Raw genomic sequence first — 19723 nt, 5'->3', positions numbered from 1 at the left:
AAATTTTTCTTGTGTATTTATTTTTAATGTAAATTTAATATACTTTTAATGATTCATGCATTTATTGATATTGACTTATTTGTTTTGTAGTCTCAATTTCCTTTACTTATAGGCATACTTTTTTTCTTTTTCTTTTTTTTCTGTGCACACATAAATATTCCCTAATCCCTATTTTCAGTCCATTGTGTATTTCATAGTTATAGTTTCATTTCGATTGCGTATATAACTCTTGTTGTTTTTAGTTCATTGCTACTGTTGTTATGAAGTTATTTATGATAAAAATTAAGTTTTTTTACTGTTTATGAAGTTCATTACCTGTTGATCATTTCATATTTACTATTTAATATTTTTTTGTGTTTTCTCATTAAGTTTTATTTCATCTTTAGTTATATATTTTTATAATAGAAAATTTATTTTGTAATTATTTCCTTTAAAAGGATAATCAATCATGTTGTATTAGAGTGTATACTTTTAGGTATTAAGTATGATTGAGCCCAAAACTAAATGAATTAAGGGCACCAAAACATTTGAATGAATTTTGAAACATGGTTTTGAAAAGAGTTTGCATGTCATATGCTCCAAAACATATTCATACCTAAGTTTTGGAATTTTGATGGCTATCTTTATTAATAAGCTAGAGTTCTTGAGATTTTCTATTTGTCACTTGGATTTTAGTTCTTCAATTTATTTTCCTTCTCAAAGGTGCTTCTTCAATGTGACTTTAGTCTTTGTTTTGGCTTGGTTTCTTATGTCGGATTTACTGGTTCTTCCTCATAGACCTTGCAAATGAGACATTGAAGAAAAACATTCAAAAAGCTATGAATTGAAAATTATTAGTTTACTTAGCTTGAGTTTTGTTATCATCAAAATCTAGGACATAGGTCAATCTAGGTCAACAACAATCACATGTCCAACATTATTTTAGGGCTGCTCACACTATTAAAACAATCGAGTGAGAGTCACCCACTCTAGGAAACCCTTTTTCGTTGACATTATGAATGATATTTTTGTGAAGAGATTTTATTCTCTTCTTCCTTCGTTGAAATTCCAATTTTACCGGCAGAAGTCCCCCTCCTATTCCTTATTCGCCTTATGTATAATGAATCATAAAACACTGCAATTGATTGAACCATTCATAGAAAAAAAAATGCTCTCTTACAACATATCTCTCATTTAAATGATGTTTTCCAAAACACACAAAGAGAAAATCTATCTCTCTATATAATTAGTATAGCAATGGGGGTTGAGAGCATTTTGAGTTTTGTTGACAGGGTAACTCCTCTTGCTCCTTAGGCTCCTCCAAGGATTTGGGATTCCCCAAAAAAAGGGAGAGAGGAGAAGCACTTAGAACTCCAGAGAAAAATTAGGAGGGAAAGTTAGAGAGAAAATGGGAGGAGAGAAAATAGAAGATAAAAGTCGATAAGAGATTATTCAAAGAAATTTGAATCTTAAAAAGTGTATTTATCACCCCATGGAGATAAAACTACCATTCCTCTATGAAGCCATTGAACATAGACTTATCTTTTTAACAAAACCTTCTCTATAAAGAGATGGAAACCCACCCAGTAATCCCCAAGACTTGCACGACATTGACTTGAGTGGCAATCTTAGAGAGGACCTTCCTAGACTAGGTGGAACTCACTAAGACTTGTTGGAAATCGCCGATTGGGTTGATACGACCAAGAAATAAAAGGGGATGCACCCTTTTAAACCAAGTCTATCGAAAGAAGTTTTTTCACAACTCTCTTCTTGAGGTATGGTTTGAGTCATGGTTAAAACTCAGTTAGAAAAGAGAGAAATTCTTCCTCAGGTGAGAGGAGGCACCTAACTCACTTTGATGCGTTTCGAGAGGTAGTGCACGTGGGAGCGAGGAAGAATAGAGACCTGGTTCTTTTCTCTTTTTTTTTTTCTTGCATCTTCCCCCTTCTTAGCATAGACACCAGCTATTCTTCGATGAGAAAGATGCATCTTGGCGATGAGAGAAACCGCTCTTGAAACTAGTATAGATCTTCTTTATATAGGACATAAAGAATAGAGTTTCATCCACATTCGAATTGACATCAATGGCCAAGCAAACGAACTACCACGACAAGAGGTATTTCTAATTTATTTTTTTATTATATTTTATTATATACATTTTTGTATTTTTATATTTTTTATATACATTTTATTTTTTTATTATATACTTGTATTATTATTAGTTTATTTTAAAAATATCATTTCTGTATTTTTTAAATCATTCTCTTCACATATTAAATCTTATTTTGTATTTTCTTTATTTTTAGAAATTATATTTTTTATTTAATTTTAATTTTATTTAGAAATATTTTTCAATCTAAATAGATAACTCATGCATGATATTCAATTTCAATTTAATAACTTAAAAAATTATTATATGATTTATTTTTAAACATTAAAATATTTCATATTTATTTAATTACACAATTGTTTATGTATATATTTGAATCTAAAATATTTCTTGTGTATTTATTTTTAAAGTAAATTTAATATACTTTTAATGATTCATGCATTTGTTTATATTGACTTATTTGTTTTATAGTCTCAATTTCCTTTAGTTATAAGCATACTTTTTTTTTTCAGTGCACACATTAATATTCCCTAATCCCTATTTACAGTTCATTGTGTATTTCATATTTACTAAAATTTATTTTTTGTATTTATCATGAAGTATTCTTTCATTTTTAATTATATAATTTCTTTTTTCTGAATGCAATAGAATTCTTTCTCTTCCATAGTCTTTCTCTCATTTATGCCTTAACAAAATTATTCGTTAACCATTAAATTAATCAAATTATTTGATTTTCTTTATGTAACTGTTATTGTTTCATTTCGATTGCACATATTACTCTTGTTGTTTTTAGTTCATTGCTACTGTTGTTATGAAGTTATTTATGATAAATATTAGTTTTTTTTTACTGTTTATGAAGTTCATTCCATATTTACTGTTTAATATTTTGTGTTTGAGTTTACCTTAATCTTTCACATTAAGTATTATTTCATCTTTAATTATATATTTTTATAATAGAAATTATATTTTGTTATTATTTCCTTTCATATCCACATAATAATTTTTTATCTTTAATCTTGTTTTATTTATAACTTATTTCATTAATTAATTTTTAATTTATTTACTATCATTTTATTATTTAGTAAAATTTATTTTCCTTTACGATTTATTTTTTGTCTTTCTCATTTAATCTTTCTTTCATATTTAATTATATAAATTCTATTTTTTGATAGAAATTATATTTTTAAAGTCTTGCATCTTTAATTATATTTATTTAAATTAAATTAGTTATTTATTTATTCAATTTACTGATTTTTCTTATCTTTCTTTTTGTTAAAATTCTATTTGACTTCTTCTTTGTTTAATTTTCTTTTGTTATATCTTAAATATGATATGATGACTCAATCCATTCACAATAGGATTAAATAGTTAGTCATGTACATTGTTGACTTGAAGACTCAAGCCTTCATACTATGAATTATTTTTGTTTTCTCTTTTGTTATTTAGTCGAACAAGCTATATACAAGATGTGTTATCAATTGAGAATTTGTTACTCAGCGATGTTATTTTCAACTATTAGGTTAGGCCCCATTGTTGTCCGACTTATAAATTTAATAACGTAGTAATACTTTTTTGTCAAAGTAATCTTTACCAAATTCTCTTTCTCCCCACTTCTTCTTTTTCAAGCCTATTTTTGTTTTTTCTTCTTAATTCTTTACAACTAGGGGCTTTTATTTGGCTTATTTTGTAAAGAAATATAGAAAGAGGAGAAACAATTTCAACCCTTTGTCATCCCAATTATGAGCAGCTTATCATTTAAGCAAAATTGAGAGACTTGTCAAAGTAACCTTTACCAAATTCTCTTTCTCCCCACTTCTTTTTTATTTTTGTTTTTTCTTCTCAAGACATATAGAAAGAGGAGAAACAATTTCTTATCATTTAAGCAAAATTGAGAGACTTATCAGGCAAGTTCTGGTCATAATCAAGCTGTGTGCCACACCAGAATATTAGTAAGTAATCATCTCAGACAAATAAGCCCTTCCCTTTCATTCTGTTGACTTGAACAGCTATTTTTTTTTTATTTTGATTTTTCTTTTTTGCTTCAATCAGCATGTTTTTACTTTTTTGAGTCCATGGTAGGAAAACAAGAAAAAACAAGGAAGAGAGTTAATGGGGGTAATCCTATGGTTCAGACTAGAGAATTTGCTGATAAAGACCTTAATCTGGTAAGGCCCACTCAGCTCCTGATCGGGGAAAGCGTGAAAGTGGCGGAGGGGAAAGTAGAACTACATTCTTGAACTGCTCAGACAAGATCTATGTTTTGGGTTTGACTGTGCTTCTCCTTCTGCTATTACAATAAATGAGGATTCCAATATCGTGATAGGAACTAATACCAAACTCTTTCACCTTCATGTCTTTATTTAACTACCTCTCTTTCTTTTTCATCTGAAATCTCCTTTTTCTCGGAAAAAGTTCTTTTTCGGTTGATAAAGGACTATCCAAGCCGTCGCTGTTCTTGATTTTTGTCCATTTCTTGACGGCAGTTTAGACTTACGACTTTCGATTATATTGGGTCTAAATGGTGCTGTTTATTTGATGATCCGGAGTTGGGACTTGTATGTTTTCTTTAGCAGGTTTGTCGGGCAAGGAATTGAGTTGTGGTTTCTGGGTTCCGGTGGAAGGGGTTATAGCTTTGTGGATGGTGAGCAATGGTCTTAATGGGTAATTTCCCGGTTATCCAGAGGGTGTTCTGATAAGGAGTTTTTTTCTGGGTTCTGGGAGTTTTTTGAAATGAAGGACTTCCCCGGAACTCCCGGGACCCTTACTGGACTCTTTCTTCGGATTTCACAATTCTTGTTTGCGGCGGGTGCCATCGCTTCCATGGCCGCAGCGGATGGCTTCACCAATTATACAGCTTTCTGGTAATCCCTTTATATTTACATGTCTGGATTATTTACTGTCCAATAGGTTTAGCTTCTTTTTTATTTGCCTCTGACGAGCGGTTTTTATTGCTTCTTTTATATTTGAATTCTGTGAAGAAGTTGGCTGGTTATTGAGAAAGAGTCATTGGCTAGCAGCCTCTAAAGCTTGTTTGCTTTTATTTGAACTGAGCTTTTTGTCGCTATGTACATTAGCTATGCTAATATCGAGCTAAATAAGGAAAGTAAAAACCCTGAGTTATATAAATAATTCTGCAGCAGCTTATCTGGTATCATTCGTACACGTTTACCAGTTTCCTTTGCTTGGGTCCGCAGATTCCATTTTATCTGAACGTCTGCTAGCTGAACAATAGATTCTGCAAACTCATACTACTAACGGACTGCATGTAAGATAAATTTAAACTGTCAGAAATGATTAACATTGGGCAACACTGGCTGGAAGTGTTCTCATACCAAAATTCTTGTTTACCTGGCTTCCTTCAAGGCATCTGTCTCTGAAATTTGTTCCACTAGGACACATTTAATTTATGTTGCTTTTGTTATCGTCCCTTTCTCTACTCTAATATTTTATTTTGTTAATATTCCTCCAAATCAATATTTCCGCACCTTCCAGTCTTCAGCATTGAGTTTATTCACTACTTTGGGCTCATTAATCCTTTCAATGTTCTATGACCCAAATTACATTGGTGTTCGAAACTAGGTTGGTTAGTTTTCCATGGATCTGTAGGATCTAGGATTTTATTTTTTATCCCCCATTCACTATATTGAGTCTCACCCTAAATGTTCATTATGCCCATCCATGCCTCAATGTGCAAGTAGTGGCTATTTGGAGTCTTCCTATTGAAGTCTTGAAAACTGATGTTACTCTGTTGATCTTCTTTGCAGCCTGTAATGGAATGTTTACTTCCTTACATCATATTTGTATTGTAATTGATGGCAAATTTATCAATCTCAGATAAGTAGCATTCTAAATGCTCTCTCTTTTGCTGCAATCAGCAAATTTTCAAATCTATTGACTTTGTTCAAACTCGTTGAGGTCTCATCAGTTTTATCCCATCAGATCCCCTTAATCAAACTTCTACTGATAACGTAATAATACATGAGACTCGCCTTGCTATGATGGCATTTCTTTTTTTTGGGGGTGGGATTTTTTCACCACTTGATATAATATCTGAACTTTAATGAGTTCATATGTTCATTTCCCGAGCTAAATTTTTGCGAATACCTAGCTGTTCTGATCCTAGCTGCTGATTTTTTCTGGAGGTATTTATTGTGGTGGTGCAATTTCTCTCTATAAAGATCAAAATTGTTGTCATCATCTGAGCCTTGTAATAAGTTTATTGGACCGCAAATGTAATCTCCTCCATTCCACTCTATCATTGACCGAGTTGTACAGCAGGGTTGACTGTTTGCAAGTTTCTTTCACCTTCCGACGAAGTTGAGCTTAGCTACATGAAATATTCTCCATTCAACTCTTGCACTCACTGAGCTATATTGTGCAATAGGTTGCAATTTTTTCAGTCCTTCCCACCCTGTTTTCATCTCATTTTTCAGCATTCTACTAGATCTATGGGAACCACCCAAACCATCTCAAAGAAGTCTCTGGTATATTCGCATGTACTAACCCTCGTAATAAGTTTTCTTTTGATATGTTCAGTTATAGTTTCTGTCTTTTCTAGATTTTCTGCAGATCCACATCAACCTTCAGTCTTTGTCACCCTTGTCGATGGTGCTTCTTGACTGAACCTTCATTCCAAGAGGTGTGGCTGGTTGAACAGCTTTGTTTTATAAGTTCGTTTCTCTCTTTTTGGCTTTTTTTTTATAAAGATGTATTTATATTAACAAAAGAAAAAATTAAAAAGGAGGAGGGAGCAGGTTCTTTTGTTTTTTTTGATAAAGATGTATTAATAAAACAGGAGAAATTACAAAATTTGGGGGAGCATTTCCCTTACAACCAGCGATTGTGGGGTAGCTCCTTGCTGTTATTGTCCTGGGGTTAAGTACATATGCCTTCCGCTCCTAACTGGCCGGTCTTTTGGGTAGTATTGGCTAGGTGCATAACATTTGGTATCAGAGCAGGCGCTACATCCCGACTTCGAGTCCCTGCGTGTGCAGGTGAACCGCACGCCCCTGGCGGGGCGCCGTAAGGGAGTATGGGCTCCTGACCCGGTCCCCGTTGCTGTGTTAAGACCGGCGCAGTCGTCGGATCGGGAGGGCGAGGTGTATTGTTATGGTCATGGGGTTAAGTACCTATGCCTTCCGCTCCTAACAGGCCGGTCTTTTGGGTAGTATTGGCTAGGTATTTAACACCTACCTGGCAAGTACATCAGCCGCCGAATTTGTGGATTTCGGAATGTGAGTCCAACAACAAGAAACAATTGAGGTAATTTCTAAAATTTCCTTAAAAGTATCCCAGTGCCTCCACGGAGGAGATTTCTAACAACAAGCGATTGCAGGGTTGCTCCCTGCTTGGTAAGCACATCTGTTGTCGAATTTGTGGATCTCGGAATGTGAGATCAAATACAAGAAAATAAGGAGGCAATTTTTAGAATCTCCCGAAAGATGTTCCAATGGCACCACGGGGGAGGGGATGCACACTCACACCAACTTATGACCACCTTCGAGTACCCTTCAATGTGAAGGGGACTGTTGCACTTGTCTCTGAAAACACGAAGCCCTTTGAGGGGCCATGTAGCTCAACTGACATAGAATCGGAGATGCCTAAAGGGCCGGCATACGAGAAATGATGATTACCTGAAGAATCTAAAATAACACTTCCGTAGTCGGCAATCCTACGATTACCAAGAGAAGAACCATCAAAGTTCAACTTGAGGTAATCGGGCTCAGGAGGGTTCCATTCTTGCATGACTTGGACCTTTGTTCCGATGTGCATCATTGCCAAGTTTCTCTAATTTTCACGGATGGAGGTACCCACGAAGGAGGAGAAGGCCTTCTTAGTCAGAAGCCAAGAGGAGATATGGCCTGCCACTCGGTCCGCGACTCTTACCGCTGATTCACTTTTTGCATCGAAATGTCTTTGGTTACGCTCATTCCAAGGCCCCCACAGGACAAAACTAGCACAAGCGGAAATCATCATTTTTTCGAGCCTAGGAAGGGGAGTACCAATGAACGACTTGCTGAATGAAATCAGATAAGCCGACACGCAGAATTGTAGCCCCAACATACAGAGAATAGACGTCCACACCTTCCATGAGAAAGAGCATTGTAGTAGAATGTGACTTGTGGTTTCAGCCTCAGTGTTGCAAAAAGGGCACAGAGGGTCGATAGAGGGGTGACCTCTTCTTCTAAGTACGTCTGTCATGAGAATCTTACTTTGGCAACGTTCCACATAAAAATTATTATCTTTGGAGGAGTACAGAGACGCCATACAAAGTGTACCTCATGCTCCCCTTGAGTTGAAACCCAGCCATTAATGAATCTGTAAGCAGATGATACAGTGAAAGTACCTTTTTTGTCCGGCCACTAGATGAGCTTGTTCGCCTCCGAAGGTCTAATTTTGACCGAAATCAAAAAATCCATCAAGCGGCTGGCTTTCAAAGCCTCTGTGTTGGAAAGACCCCTTCTGGGATGTAGGCTCAGACCTCACCCCCCTTTTTTTTGAAACGATGCTGAATTTTATTAAGAGAGCTCAAACGAGTAGATTACACAAGGGGAAGCCTTCCCAAACAATGAGAGATTGCTGGGAGGTTCTAAATTTTGCCAATTTATCAGCCAAAGAATTGGCTGATCTAGGAACGAGGTTCCAATGAGAATGAATGGATGACATTATGTCAGCAATACAATCAGTGATTGGCCAGTGACACCAAAGAGGGGAGCTTTCTTTTGAACACCAGTTGATGACAGTCTTTGAATCGCCTTCAATAATCAACTTGCCATGGAGCCGCTCTTTAAAGATTTGGAGGCCGAACAGATGAGCACTCACTTCAGTAGTATTTGAATCAGCAATACCCACCGGCCTTGCATAGGATAGAATAGGGTCTCCACTGCTGTCTCTGAAAACACCACTAGCTCCAGTCGGCCCAGGACAGCCTAAAGCATTGCCATCAAAATTGAGTTTGATGCAATCGTAAGGGGGAGGATCCCAGGTGGCCATAACTGGATTCCTACGGGGGCCCACCATGTGCGCTATCAAACCCCAATTTTCTCGAAGGGAGACGCCCGATAGAGAAGCAAACTCCTTCCTAGAATGTAGCCAGCTCGAGATAAGGCCCACTGCTTGAGAAGCTACATTATCCGGGTTGCTAGCCTTGGAGTTGAATCTCCGGTTGTTTCGCTCTAGCCATATACACCATGGGACATGCGCAAGGCATGCCAAGAGAATTATCCTGCCCAACTTAGGAAGGTGTATCCGCATAACCATCTCAAAGGTACCAAAAAGGTCCTGATGTAGCCCCATTTGAAGACCAATTTTCTGAAATATCTTCATCCAGACTTGCCATGAAAAGTTGCAATGTAAGAGAACATGCTGGACTGTCTCATCACACACACCACAAAGGGGGCAAGTGCGATCGGGGGCGGTGTAACCTCTTTTATGGAGGTTGTCAGAGGTGAGGATCTGGTCCTTGATGGCCGTCCACACGAAGAATTTGATTTTATTAGGCGCCAAGAGCTTCCATGACAGGTTTGCCTTGCGCTCATGCATGCTGTAATCTTGTTTTCTAATGTGAGAGTAGGCGGATGTAACTTTGAATCGGCCATTAATGCTAGGCTTCCATGTCAGTTTATCAACTGCATGCTCACGAATAGTAGTGTTGCTGAGTCTGGAGAGGAGAGAGCAAAAAGCATTAGTTTCCTCATCATTTAATCTTCGGCGAAAAGTAAGACTCCACGAGCGATCTCTCCAAGAATCAGCCACTGAGCAAGAGAGGTCCCTCGCCACTCTAGAGAGCCCCAGGAAATCCTCGAAGAGGGGGTGAGGGCCACACCATTCATCCGACCAAAAGAGGAGGGTCCTTCCACTCAGACCTCCCCCCTCAAAAGCATCAGCTACTGATATCTCTCTTTGTGCGGAGACGATGAAAAGATTTTTGTAAGAATTTTGTAGCGGTTCCTGCCATACTCTTCGTAGGTATGGTGTCAGTCAGTGCTTCAAGGGGTTGAACTGTTTTCATAGCACGTGGCCCAACCGGTCGAGGAGAGGCTGGTACAGAAGAGAGACCTGGAGGAGCATTGTCAGAGTAGTATGAAGAATCTTCAAATAAAATTACATCCCTGGACACAAGTAACCTTTGGAGAGTGGGATTGTAGCAAATATAACTCTTTTGCGTGCGAGAGTATCCTAAGAAGATACACTCAACATATTTTGGGTCATGTTTACTATGTTGTGGGGAGGTAATATGAACAAAACATTGACAACCGAAGACTTTCAAGGCAAGCGAAAAAGGATCACCATGTGGAAACAATAAGGAATATTGGGATTTATGATCAAGAACTGAAGAGGGTAGTCTATTTATAAGAAAACATGTAGTAAGGATGACATGCGGCCAAGAAAAGTATGGGACTTTCATGGTATACAATAGATTGCGAGCTACCTCAAGAAGGTGACGGTTCTTCCGTTCTGCTACACCATTCTGTCAGGGGTGTAGGCACAAGATGTTTGATGAATATTGTCATTCTTTTGACAAAAATAGTCAAGTTCTCTGAAAGTATATTCTTTGGCATTATCAGACCTAAGTACTTTGATTTTCTGATCAAATTGAGTGACAACCACAGCATGAAAGGATTTAAAATGGATGGTATTTCAGACCGCTCTTTAAAAACAAATAGCCATGTTGTACGAGTAAAATCATCAATAAATGTAATAAAGTACTTGACTCGGGAAATGTTTGAGACGCTCAAGTGTCCCCATACACCTGTGTGGATCAACGAAAAAGAAGCAACACTTTTAAGTTTTGGACGAGGTGAGTATGTGGTCCTCTGGGGTTTGCTTAGTTAAAACACTTCACATTTTAACTTTGACATATCCTTAAAGGTACGAAAAAGACGATGAAGAGATTGTGCGGATGGATGTCCTAACCGATTGTGCCATAGACTTGTCTCAGTTTCCTTGGTTGAGACGGCATTTATGTGAGACACATCTAGGTAGTAGAGCTTCCCTTGTTCATGGCCTCCACCAATCACTTGCTTCATCGTAAGATCCTGAAACACACAGGAAGTAGGTGAGAAGGTAATTGAGCAATTAAAATGTTGTGTTAGTTGACTAACAGATAAAAGATTCAAGGGAAAAGTAGGAACAAAAAGAATATCTGTGAGCGAAAATGATGGTGTAACAGAGGTGGATCCTTTCCCGAGAACTTTAGTTTGGGAATCGTTAGCTATGGTAACCAATTTCTTCGAGAGACAAGGAGAAACTGAGTGGAGTAGATTTTTGTTACCTGTGAGATGTTCGGAGGCCCCTGAGTCAATTATCTAGGATGAAGAGGAGAAAGTGGCAAAGAGCATACTTGAAGCGGTGGTGGCAGCAACAGTTGAGGAGGAACTTGGAGGAGAGACCATCAGTATTTTCATTTTCTGGAATAAGTCATACTCATCATCGGTAAGGGTTTTCTTTTATGTTAGTGGGGGTAGACTGGTCCTCCTTTGTATCACTTACTAAGGCTTGATTAGCCTTAACCCAATCCGGTACGCCATGGATTTTAAAACACTGATCTATAGTGTGGCCATCCTCAATGGGTGCATTCCTTGCCGTCTGTTCTGACAAAACCATTCCTTCCACCTCTTCCTTGTCCTCCTCTATAATTTCTTCCACGACCTCGGCCGCAGTCGGTTGATGTTCCCCTATGCGTGGAGTACATAGCGGATGATACTTTAGTAGGAGAAGGAGAAGAAGAGTCTGGAATGCGGAGTAATGTGGCACATACATCATCAAAGGTGGAATAACAGAGGCACTAAGGAGTTGACTTTTAGCAATTTCGAGATATGGCTTAATGTTTGCTAGGCAAATGGTAGTGGTTAAGGCTTCATTCTGCTTGTCTTGCACAAAAACATCGGTGGAGGTAGGTTGAGCTAGCTTCCATTCTTGAAGAAGGCCTCTACAATGAGCTAAATATTCATGGATATTTTCTCCTTCTTTAGTGTTAAACATTCTTTGGAGAATATCATATGGTTTGTGTAAGTTGTCGCTGCTAGAGTACAACTTAGCACATGTCTCCAAAATTTGTTTGGCAGTGTCGAGATAAATAACATTGTTGGAGATAAGTTCTTCCTTGCTGTTGATGAGCCAACTAATTACTAAAAGTGTCATTTTTTAACCACTTAGTATAAGCAATATCTTCTTCATCAATTGGTGGCCCAAGTTTGGTGAGGTGACCAAATAGATCCCTTGTTATCAGGAACCGTCAAACCGATGTGGTCCAACTCAAGAAATTTGATATCCCCTACAAGGGTATGGTAGTAATCTTAAAAATATCATTCTTGTTACACATGTATTCTTCAGCTATAAGAGGCAATTCAAGGGTAATAATGTACTCAAATTTGAAGTAGCCTAAGTAAGCTGCTTGGAGATTCAAGACTAGCCAAGGCTACTCGGGTAGATGGGAGTTGAACCCAAGCTTATAAAGCCTATTGGCAAGGAGGGAACCCTCTTAGGCCAGTCAACTTGTTGGCTAAAAATTTATATAATTAATTCTCTAGTCTTCCTTGTAGAGAATAGCAAAAATCAATCAATAAACATGAAATCAAGTAAGGTAAGGTAGCAATTCCGAATTAGATCTTTCCAAGATCATTCCAAAAAAATATTTGACTCAGCTTGGGATAAACTAGTATATATTCAGTTCCAAGATCAATCAGCCACTTCATGGCTTTCAAAAAATTCTCCTAAAAAGCACAAAATCGAGTAGAGTTATTCAAATAACTTGGTTAATGGAGAAATTTAGCATAGAAGCTAAGTAATTAGATTTCTGAAATCCAGTGGATAAAAAACCACTCATAATAGGCTCAAGAACAATTTTCTTCATTAGGAAAATCTTGTTCCCACAAAATTATAACTTTTTATGTAGAAAATCTCAACATAAACTGAAATTCAGCCAAAAACTTACAAATCGACAAAACTGCCTTGGTAAACTTCTTCTAATCCGAGATGCATAAATCTCAATAATTCTATAAGATGAAGACAACAATAAAATCATCTCTAAACCATCTTCTAAAGATCCGAAAACCAAGAACATGAAGTAATAATAACAAGAATAAAAAAAACTTATCTCACAAACTTCAACCTTACTTCACAAAGAGCCTTCTATGAGTGGCTTTGATCATAACTTCTTAGAGCATTCTTTTGACTCGGGGATCCTAAATTTGATGCTTTGATACCATGTTGAATTTAGGACCCCATGATTGAATCCTCAAGCAAGATGAGAGAGGGAGAAGAAAAAGAGCAAAGGGAGAGAGAGAACTCGGGTAGAGAGGAGAGGAGAGGAGAGAAGAGAAAAGAGTGAAAAAGAGTTTAGGCTAGAGAGAGATTCTTCACGAGTTGAGAAGTGGAGAGCTTCATTGACTTGATGTAATCAGAGTACAAGAAACCCTATTTATAATAGAGAAAAGTAGTAGAATCCAATTACAATTAAACAACTCTTGTCCCAATTACACCCAAACTCTAACACTTAAAGACAAGTCCTAACATAATTAAATAACTCAACATAAATAGAAGATTAACATAACTAAAACACCTTTAAACCGAAACTCTTTTGTGAGACCTACTTTTATAATAATTTTGGCTCTGTAAGACTTCTTATTGTGTAAGACTCGTCATGCCACTGCACGTGAACATAGTGGGTCCCACCAGCTCGTGTGATCATGGTGGGTCCCACCTTATAACAGGAACAGCAGATCCCTCAAGTTTTGGGATGATTTGTGGATGGGACAGGAGCTGTTACAAAACTCTTTCAAAAATCTTTTTCTCCTCTCTGCTCAAAGAGAGATATCAATAGCTGATGCTTTTGAGGGGGGTGGTCTGAGCCTACATCTCAGAAGGTCTTTCCGACACAGAGGCTTTGGAAGCCAGTCGCTTGATGAATTCTTTAAATTCGGTCAAAATTAGACTTTCAGAGGCGGACAAGCTCATCTGGTGGCCGGACAAAAGGTGTACTTTCTATGTATCATCTGCATATGGATACATTAATGGCTGGGATTCGACTCAAAGGGAGCATGAGGTCTACTTTGTATGACATCTCTGTGCACCTCCAAAGATAAAATTCTTCATGTGGAACGGTTGTCAAAGTAATATTCTCGTAGCAGACATGCTTAGAAGAAGAGGTCACCCCTCTATCGACCCCTTGTGCCCTTTTTGCAACACTAAGGCTGAAACCACAAGTCACATTCTACAATACTCTTTCTCGTGGAATGTGTGAACTGCCATTCTTTGTATGCTGTGGCTACAATTCTGCATGATGGTTGATCTGATCTCTTTCAGCAAGTCGCTCATAGGTACTCCCCTTTCTGGTCTCAGAAAAGTGATGATCTCCGCTTGGGCTAGTTTTATCCCATGGGGGCTTTGGAATGAATGCAACCGAAGGCGTTTCGATGCAAAAAGTGAACCAACGGTAAAAGTCGCGGACCGAGTGGCTGGCCATATCTCCTCTTGGCTTCTGACTGAGAAGTCCTTCTCCTCCTTTGTGGGTACCTCTATCCGTGAAAATTGGAGAAACTTGGCAATGATGCACATTAGGACAAAGGTCCAAGTCATGCAGGAATGGACCCCTCCTGAACCTGATTACCTTACGTTGAACTTTGATGACTCTTCTTTTGGTAATCCTAGGATTGCTGGCTTCGGAGGTGTTATTTCGGATCCTTCCGGTAGTCAGCATTTCTCGTATGCCGGCCCTTTAGGCATCTCTAATTCTAAGTCAGCTGAGCTACATGGCCTCCTCAACGGGCTTTGTGTTTTTAGAGACAAGTGCAACGGTCCCTTTCACATTGAAGGGGACTCGAAGGTGGTCATTGGTTGGTGTGAGTGTGCATCCCCTCCCCCGTGGCGCCATTGGGACTTCTTTCGGGGAGATTCGAGAAATTGCCTCTCTATTTTCTTGTATTTGGTCTCACATTCCGAGATTTGCAAATTTGGTAGCAAATGTGCTTGCCAAGCAGGGAGCAACCCTGCAATCGCTTGTTGTTAGGGATTTTCTCCCTCCTCTTTTGTAATTTTTCTCTTGTTAAAAATACATTTTTACCAAAAATATATCCTAAAAGACACAATGAGTAGGATAAAAGGTTAAAGAACAATTTATGGACTTAGCCACCAGAGTGACAGACAGTAAATTTAAATGAAATTTAGGAACTAACAATGCAGATTGAGGTGAAAGATATGTAGGGGTAACATTTCCCATTGCTTGTACTGGTGAAACTGACCTATTAGTAAGGTTAACATGCTTAACAAGGAGTGACTCTTTTAAGTGAGAAAATAGTGAGGACATACTTGACATGTTTTTTGCGGCTCTAGAATCAAGTATCCAAGATGGGGAATGAGACACTGAGAATGCAAACGTACCTATGAGAGGAGTCGTATGAGCCAAGGATGCAGAAGGAATAGGTAGTTGTGTCATACGTTATGAGATCTGTCGCTACTGCTGGATTAATTGTTGTAATTCATTTGGAGCACCAGGTGGGACTGATGTTGTAGTTTCAGACCCTGGGACTATACTCTCATGTGTAATGGTGTTTGCCCATGCATGCTTCCCCAACTTTATCCAACATCTATTCGAGTAGTGATTTGTGCATCCACAATGAACGCACTTGTGCTCAGATTTGCCATTTCTTCATCCTCGTGCCTGAGTTATATATGCAGCCAATCCTTGTGCATCCTCTAGACGTCCTAGTGGAACCTGATGTTGTCGCTGATGTATCGAGGGTAGTAGCTTCACCCACTTTGGTTTCTTTTCCAGCTTTAGGCACAACGATTTTTTCAGCTCCCATTTCCCTATTAAAGGTAGTAGAGAGGTTAGGTACTTCATCAGAGGCTAGAACTTGTGCCTTTATGCTGTCAAATCCAGCACCCAAACCATCTAGAAATTTTGCCACTAGGAGCTGACTTTGCTGTTTTTTGAGTTCCCATTCATTCATAGTAAATAGATGAAAGACATTGATCTCCTGCCGAATACTCAAAAAAGAACTATAATATTCTGTTATAATTCTATTACCCTTTTTCAAGCCAAAGAAATCTGTATATAGCTCGTAGACCCTGGAAAGATTGCTCTCTTGTCCATAAAGAACTGCCAAAGATAGACACATAGCTTTGGCAGTTTCAAAGTTCATAACCTGACTTCTGATAGAAGATTCCATGTTGTTGACAATCCAAGTCATCACTTGACTGTCTTCAACCTCCCAATCATCATCTTGAGGGACAGGAGGGTCATCCCTAAAAAAATTCATCTTTTTCATGCCCTTTAAGTGCATTCTAACGGATTTGGACCAAGTAAGGTAATTATCATCATGCAACTTTTCAAAGGTGATAGTGAAATATCTTTACCATCCAGATTTTAGATGGACTATCAACCTCACCAGAATCAGCCATATCAAATATATAATAATACCAAACAGATCAAATAAAACTTCCAAATGTCCAAATCAACCGGCTTAAGTGGGCCCTGCCATGTAAACTTACGGTTAGGGCAGATAGTTGATGTGCGTAGGTCAGAAAATCCAGAAATCCAACACAAGGATCAAATTCCAGAAGATACTGTGCAAAAAGAGCAGCACTAGGGCTAACATTAGCAGATGTCGAATATGACATCAGCATTGACAAGTCTGAGAGTTGCACACATCCCGAGATCAGCATAAAAAACCTCTTTTGGGCAGTTTAAAACATCAAAATCTGGTCTTAGAATAATAGAACTAGTAACCCTAAAGTTACAGCAGAGAGGAAAAGAGAAAAAAATTGGATTTTTACTAACCAGTAGCCGAAACACTGGATAAAGATCCTTCCTTTCTGTAGACATCTATTTCAGAAGGATGAAAAATTTAACAAAAAATCTTCCCAGATGCGATCTACTGCTCTGATACTTGAAAAAACTAAGAAGAGAGAGTTGAAGAGAGAGAATAAAAGTGAGAGAAGGTGAAGACGAGAGTGAGTGAAGAATGGTCTGCACTGGGGACATGCATGTCCCCCAACCTCTATTTATAATAAGATTTGGGTACAATTACATAAATGCCCTTACTTTAAGTGAAAACCCTAATCTTTCTATATCTCCTATTTTACGTGTCCTCTTTACATGAAACTTTGGTCCATAGACATAGTTGGACATACAAAACAAGATTACATCAAAACATATAAATTAAGATAAAGTAAAATGACCAAAATACCCTGTACTCTTTTTCAACAGAAAGTATGAAGTATTAAATTCATGATATGTAGTTTGGTTCTCTCCGGCAAATTTAGATACTAAAAATGTTGCACTGTTGGATAGTGGATGTAGCTGGGTCAAGTGCCCAACAAGCAAAGTTAGGGGCAACTTTGGCCACCGTAGGAAAGCCTGGAAGCACATGTTTATGCTTTAATGTCTTCCAAATGGAGAACTCTTGAGTCCGTACAAAAGAAGGAGCTCTTCTGCTTTAGTATATAATATATACGTACAATTGAGGGCTCTGCCCTATTGTTGCAGTAATATTCATGGGTAGGAATCTATTTAATTTGTAGCAGTCCTTATGTGTTCATTTAAAATAGTTTGCCACCTGCTATCCTGAATTGTTTTGCACAAAGCTTCTGGTTGAAGTTGCCTAGGACTTCTATTGGAAAGTGTGACAAGCATATATACAAGGAGTCCCAGCACTATCTGCTGAGGAAACAAACTCTCAGCTACTTGCGAATCATTTTTTGGAATGCGTTGATGGCAGATGGGTTTCCCTTATTTTTTCCTCCAAATTATGCATATACTTGTTTGTTATGAGCAACTTACCTATCTTTCACTCTTAAGCATTATTTGTAGTTATCTTGTCTGACTGTCCTAAATCAATACTTCTGAGCAATATCTTTCTCCCTGCAAATTGAGTGCTAAATCTCATGTCAAAACCCTCACTTCTTTCCATAGCTACCTAATTGCTTCAATGGGATTGCAAGTCATATGGTGCTTGGGCCTGGCATTTTTGGATGCCTATGCGCTATCGAAGAAAAAGCTCCTCCGAAACCCTATTTTGGTCAGCCTTTTTGTTGTTGGAGACTGGGTGAGTCTTAAAGAATCCTTCCTGTTCTTGTTTTTCCTCTTCCAAAAAAAAGGCTGTTTGGCTGCATGTTTTAAACACGTGAACATCTTAACAACTTAGATCAGAACTGAATGTTTTTTTTTTTTCTGTCTTATTCTCGTTGAGAGAACAATTCTGCAGCCAAAAAGCACCTCATTGATTTTTAAAAGGAAAAAGAAGCATCTTATTGTTGCACGGTAACATTAACCACATTAACGTTATATGTGTATCAGGTTACTGCAACACTATCACTGGCTGCTGCTTGTTCTTCTGCCGGCATAATAGTATTATACGACAGGGACTTGGGATATTGTAAGCTGTTGGGATGCCGTAAATTTCAGATTTCAGTGTTTCTCGCCTTCATAAGTTGGATTTTGATTGAAATATCATCTCTAATCATGTTTTGGCTCCTTGCTGCGGGTTAAGGTGACTATAGTTGTTATTTCATTATGTTTGTGGAGGGGTTGGGAGGAATTTTCTGGTTTTTTTTTGTTTTGTTTTGTTTTTGTTATTCTTGTACTCATCCATACAGTTGTTTATGAGATATTCCCTAATCTTGTTTCAAGTTGTGATTCATTCATAACTGAGTGCTTATGGGGCACTTCTCTCTACCATGGAGCATCTCATTAAAGATCTCTCTTCATTGCCAGGCCGTTTGCAAGACATTATATGGAAAACATCCATTAATGCAGAGATTTTTACTTGTTGAAAGGACTGTGGGCGTGTTTGAGCATTGTAGAGTGTGTCACTATTGGATCCGAGTGCACAACATGAGATGGTTTGTGTATAAATTGAGTCTGGCCTCGTTTTTAACCTGAGATAGAACTGCCAGTTCTTGCCCAGCATGTTGTAACTAAAGGTGTTTTAGTAGGGGCTCTCTGTAACTCGGGACTTCTTCAGTTGCATCTCAGCATGAAATGGATTTATGGTTTTCGATTCGTGTGGAAGTTCCACGAATGGCGGTCTTTATTTTATAGTCATATCTCAGAATGAGATAGAATTGGGCTGATCCATTTATGTGAAATTCACACGAACAGATCGTCTTAATTTCATCCACTCATCGTTGCTGTGGAGGTTTGACTACATAAAGCTTTAATTTATCTACAACTCAATCTTTGCTGCCTTTCGTTTTTTCGCTACAAAATATTCAATCTAATCGTAGTTCATTAAGATGATACATATCAACTCTGTTCATTTAACTACTTAGACAAGTGAGCCTCTCTCACTAACCAATTTGCACTCTACCTTCACCAAGGCGACACAAGTTAGCTCCACCCCTCAATCCTAAAAGGAATTTGGTTTCTTAAAAGATTTTTTAAAATTTTATTTAGTATCATATATATTTATTTTCTTGTGGCAGTACAAATACTAAGAATTATTTAAGATAATTATTAGGTATTATTTAGTTCAATTTGGTGTTGATGTGCCCAATGTAAATTGGTGAAAACATAGTTATTCAGGAACTTAGTTGCAATTTGTAATTTTCTATGAAACCCACAGAAAAGAAAAGAAAAGAAAAGGACATATTTTTTTGTTGTTGTTTGCCAGTAAAGATTATTGACAGAAA

The 19723-nt window shown here is 37.8% G+C and overlaps 1 protein-coding gene across 2 annotated transcripts; it reads left to right on the top strand.

Annotated features, from left to right (window-relative positions):
• The first annotated feature begins 4206 nt into the window (after window positions 1–4206).
• LOC137944142 (CASP-like protein 5B1) lies at window positions 4207–19165 on the top strand. 2 transcript variants are annotated; one of them, XM_068789690.1, is made up of 4 exons: window positions 4207–4950; window positions 18006–18138; window positions 18390–18468; window positions 18807–19165. In XM_068789690.1, the coding sequence occupies exons 1-4, from the start codon at window positions 4820–4822 to the stop codon at window positions 18863–18865; spliced, it is 402 nt and encodes a 133-aa protein (XP_068645791.1). In that variant the 5' UTR covers window positions 4207–4819; the 3' UTR covers window positions 18866–19165. The 2 variants fall into 2 exon arrangements, with proteins under 2 accessions (XP_068645791.1, XP_068645790.1); XM_068789689.1 differs by having other exon boundaries at window positions 4209–4950; window positions 18390–19165.
• The last annotated feature ends 558 nt before the right edge of the window (window positions 19166–19723 follow it).

This window comes from Aristolochia californica, unplaced genomic scaffold (assembly GCF_029961685.1).
Source record: "Aristolochia californica isolate CCGP_79_NKW_82.1479 unplaced genomic scaffold, dmAriCali1.0.hap1 SCAF_11, whole genome shotgun sequence".
Taxonomy (NCBI): Eukaryota; Viridiplantae; Streptophyta; class Magnoliopsida; order Piperales; family Aristolochiaceae; genus Aristolochia; species Aristolochia californica.
This window is presented reverse-complemented; position numbering and strand designations above follow the sequence as displayed.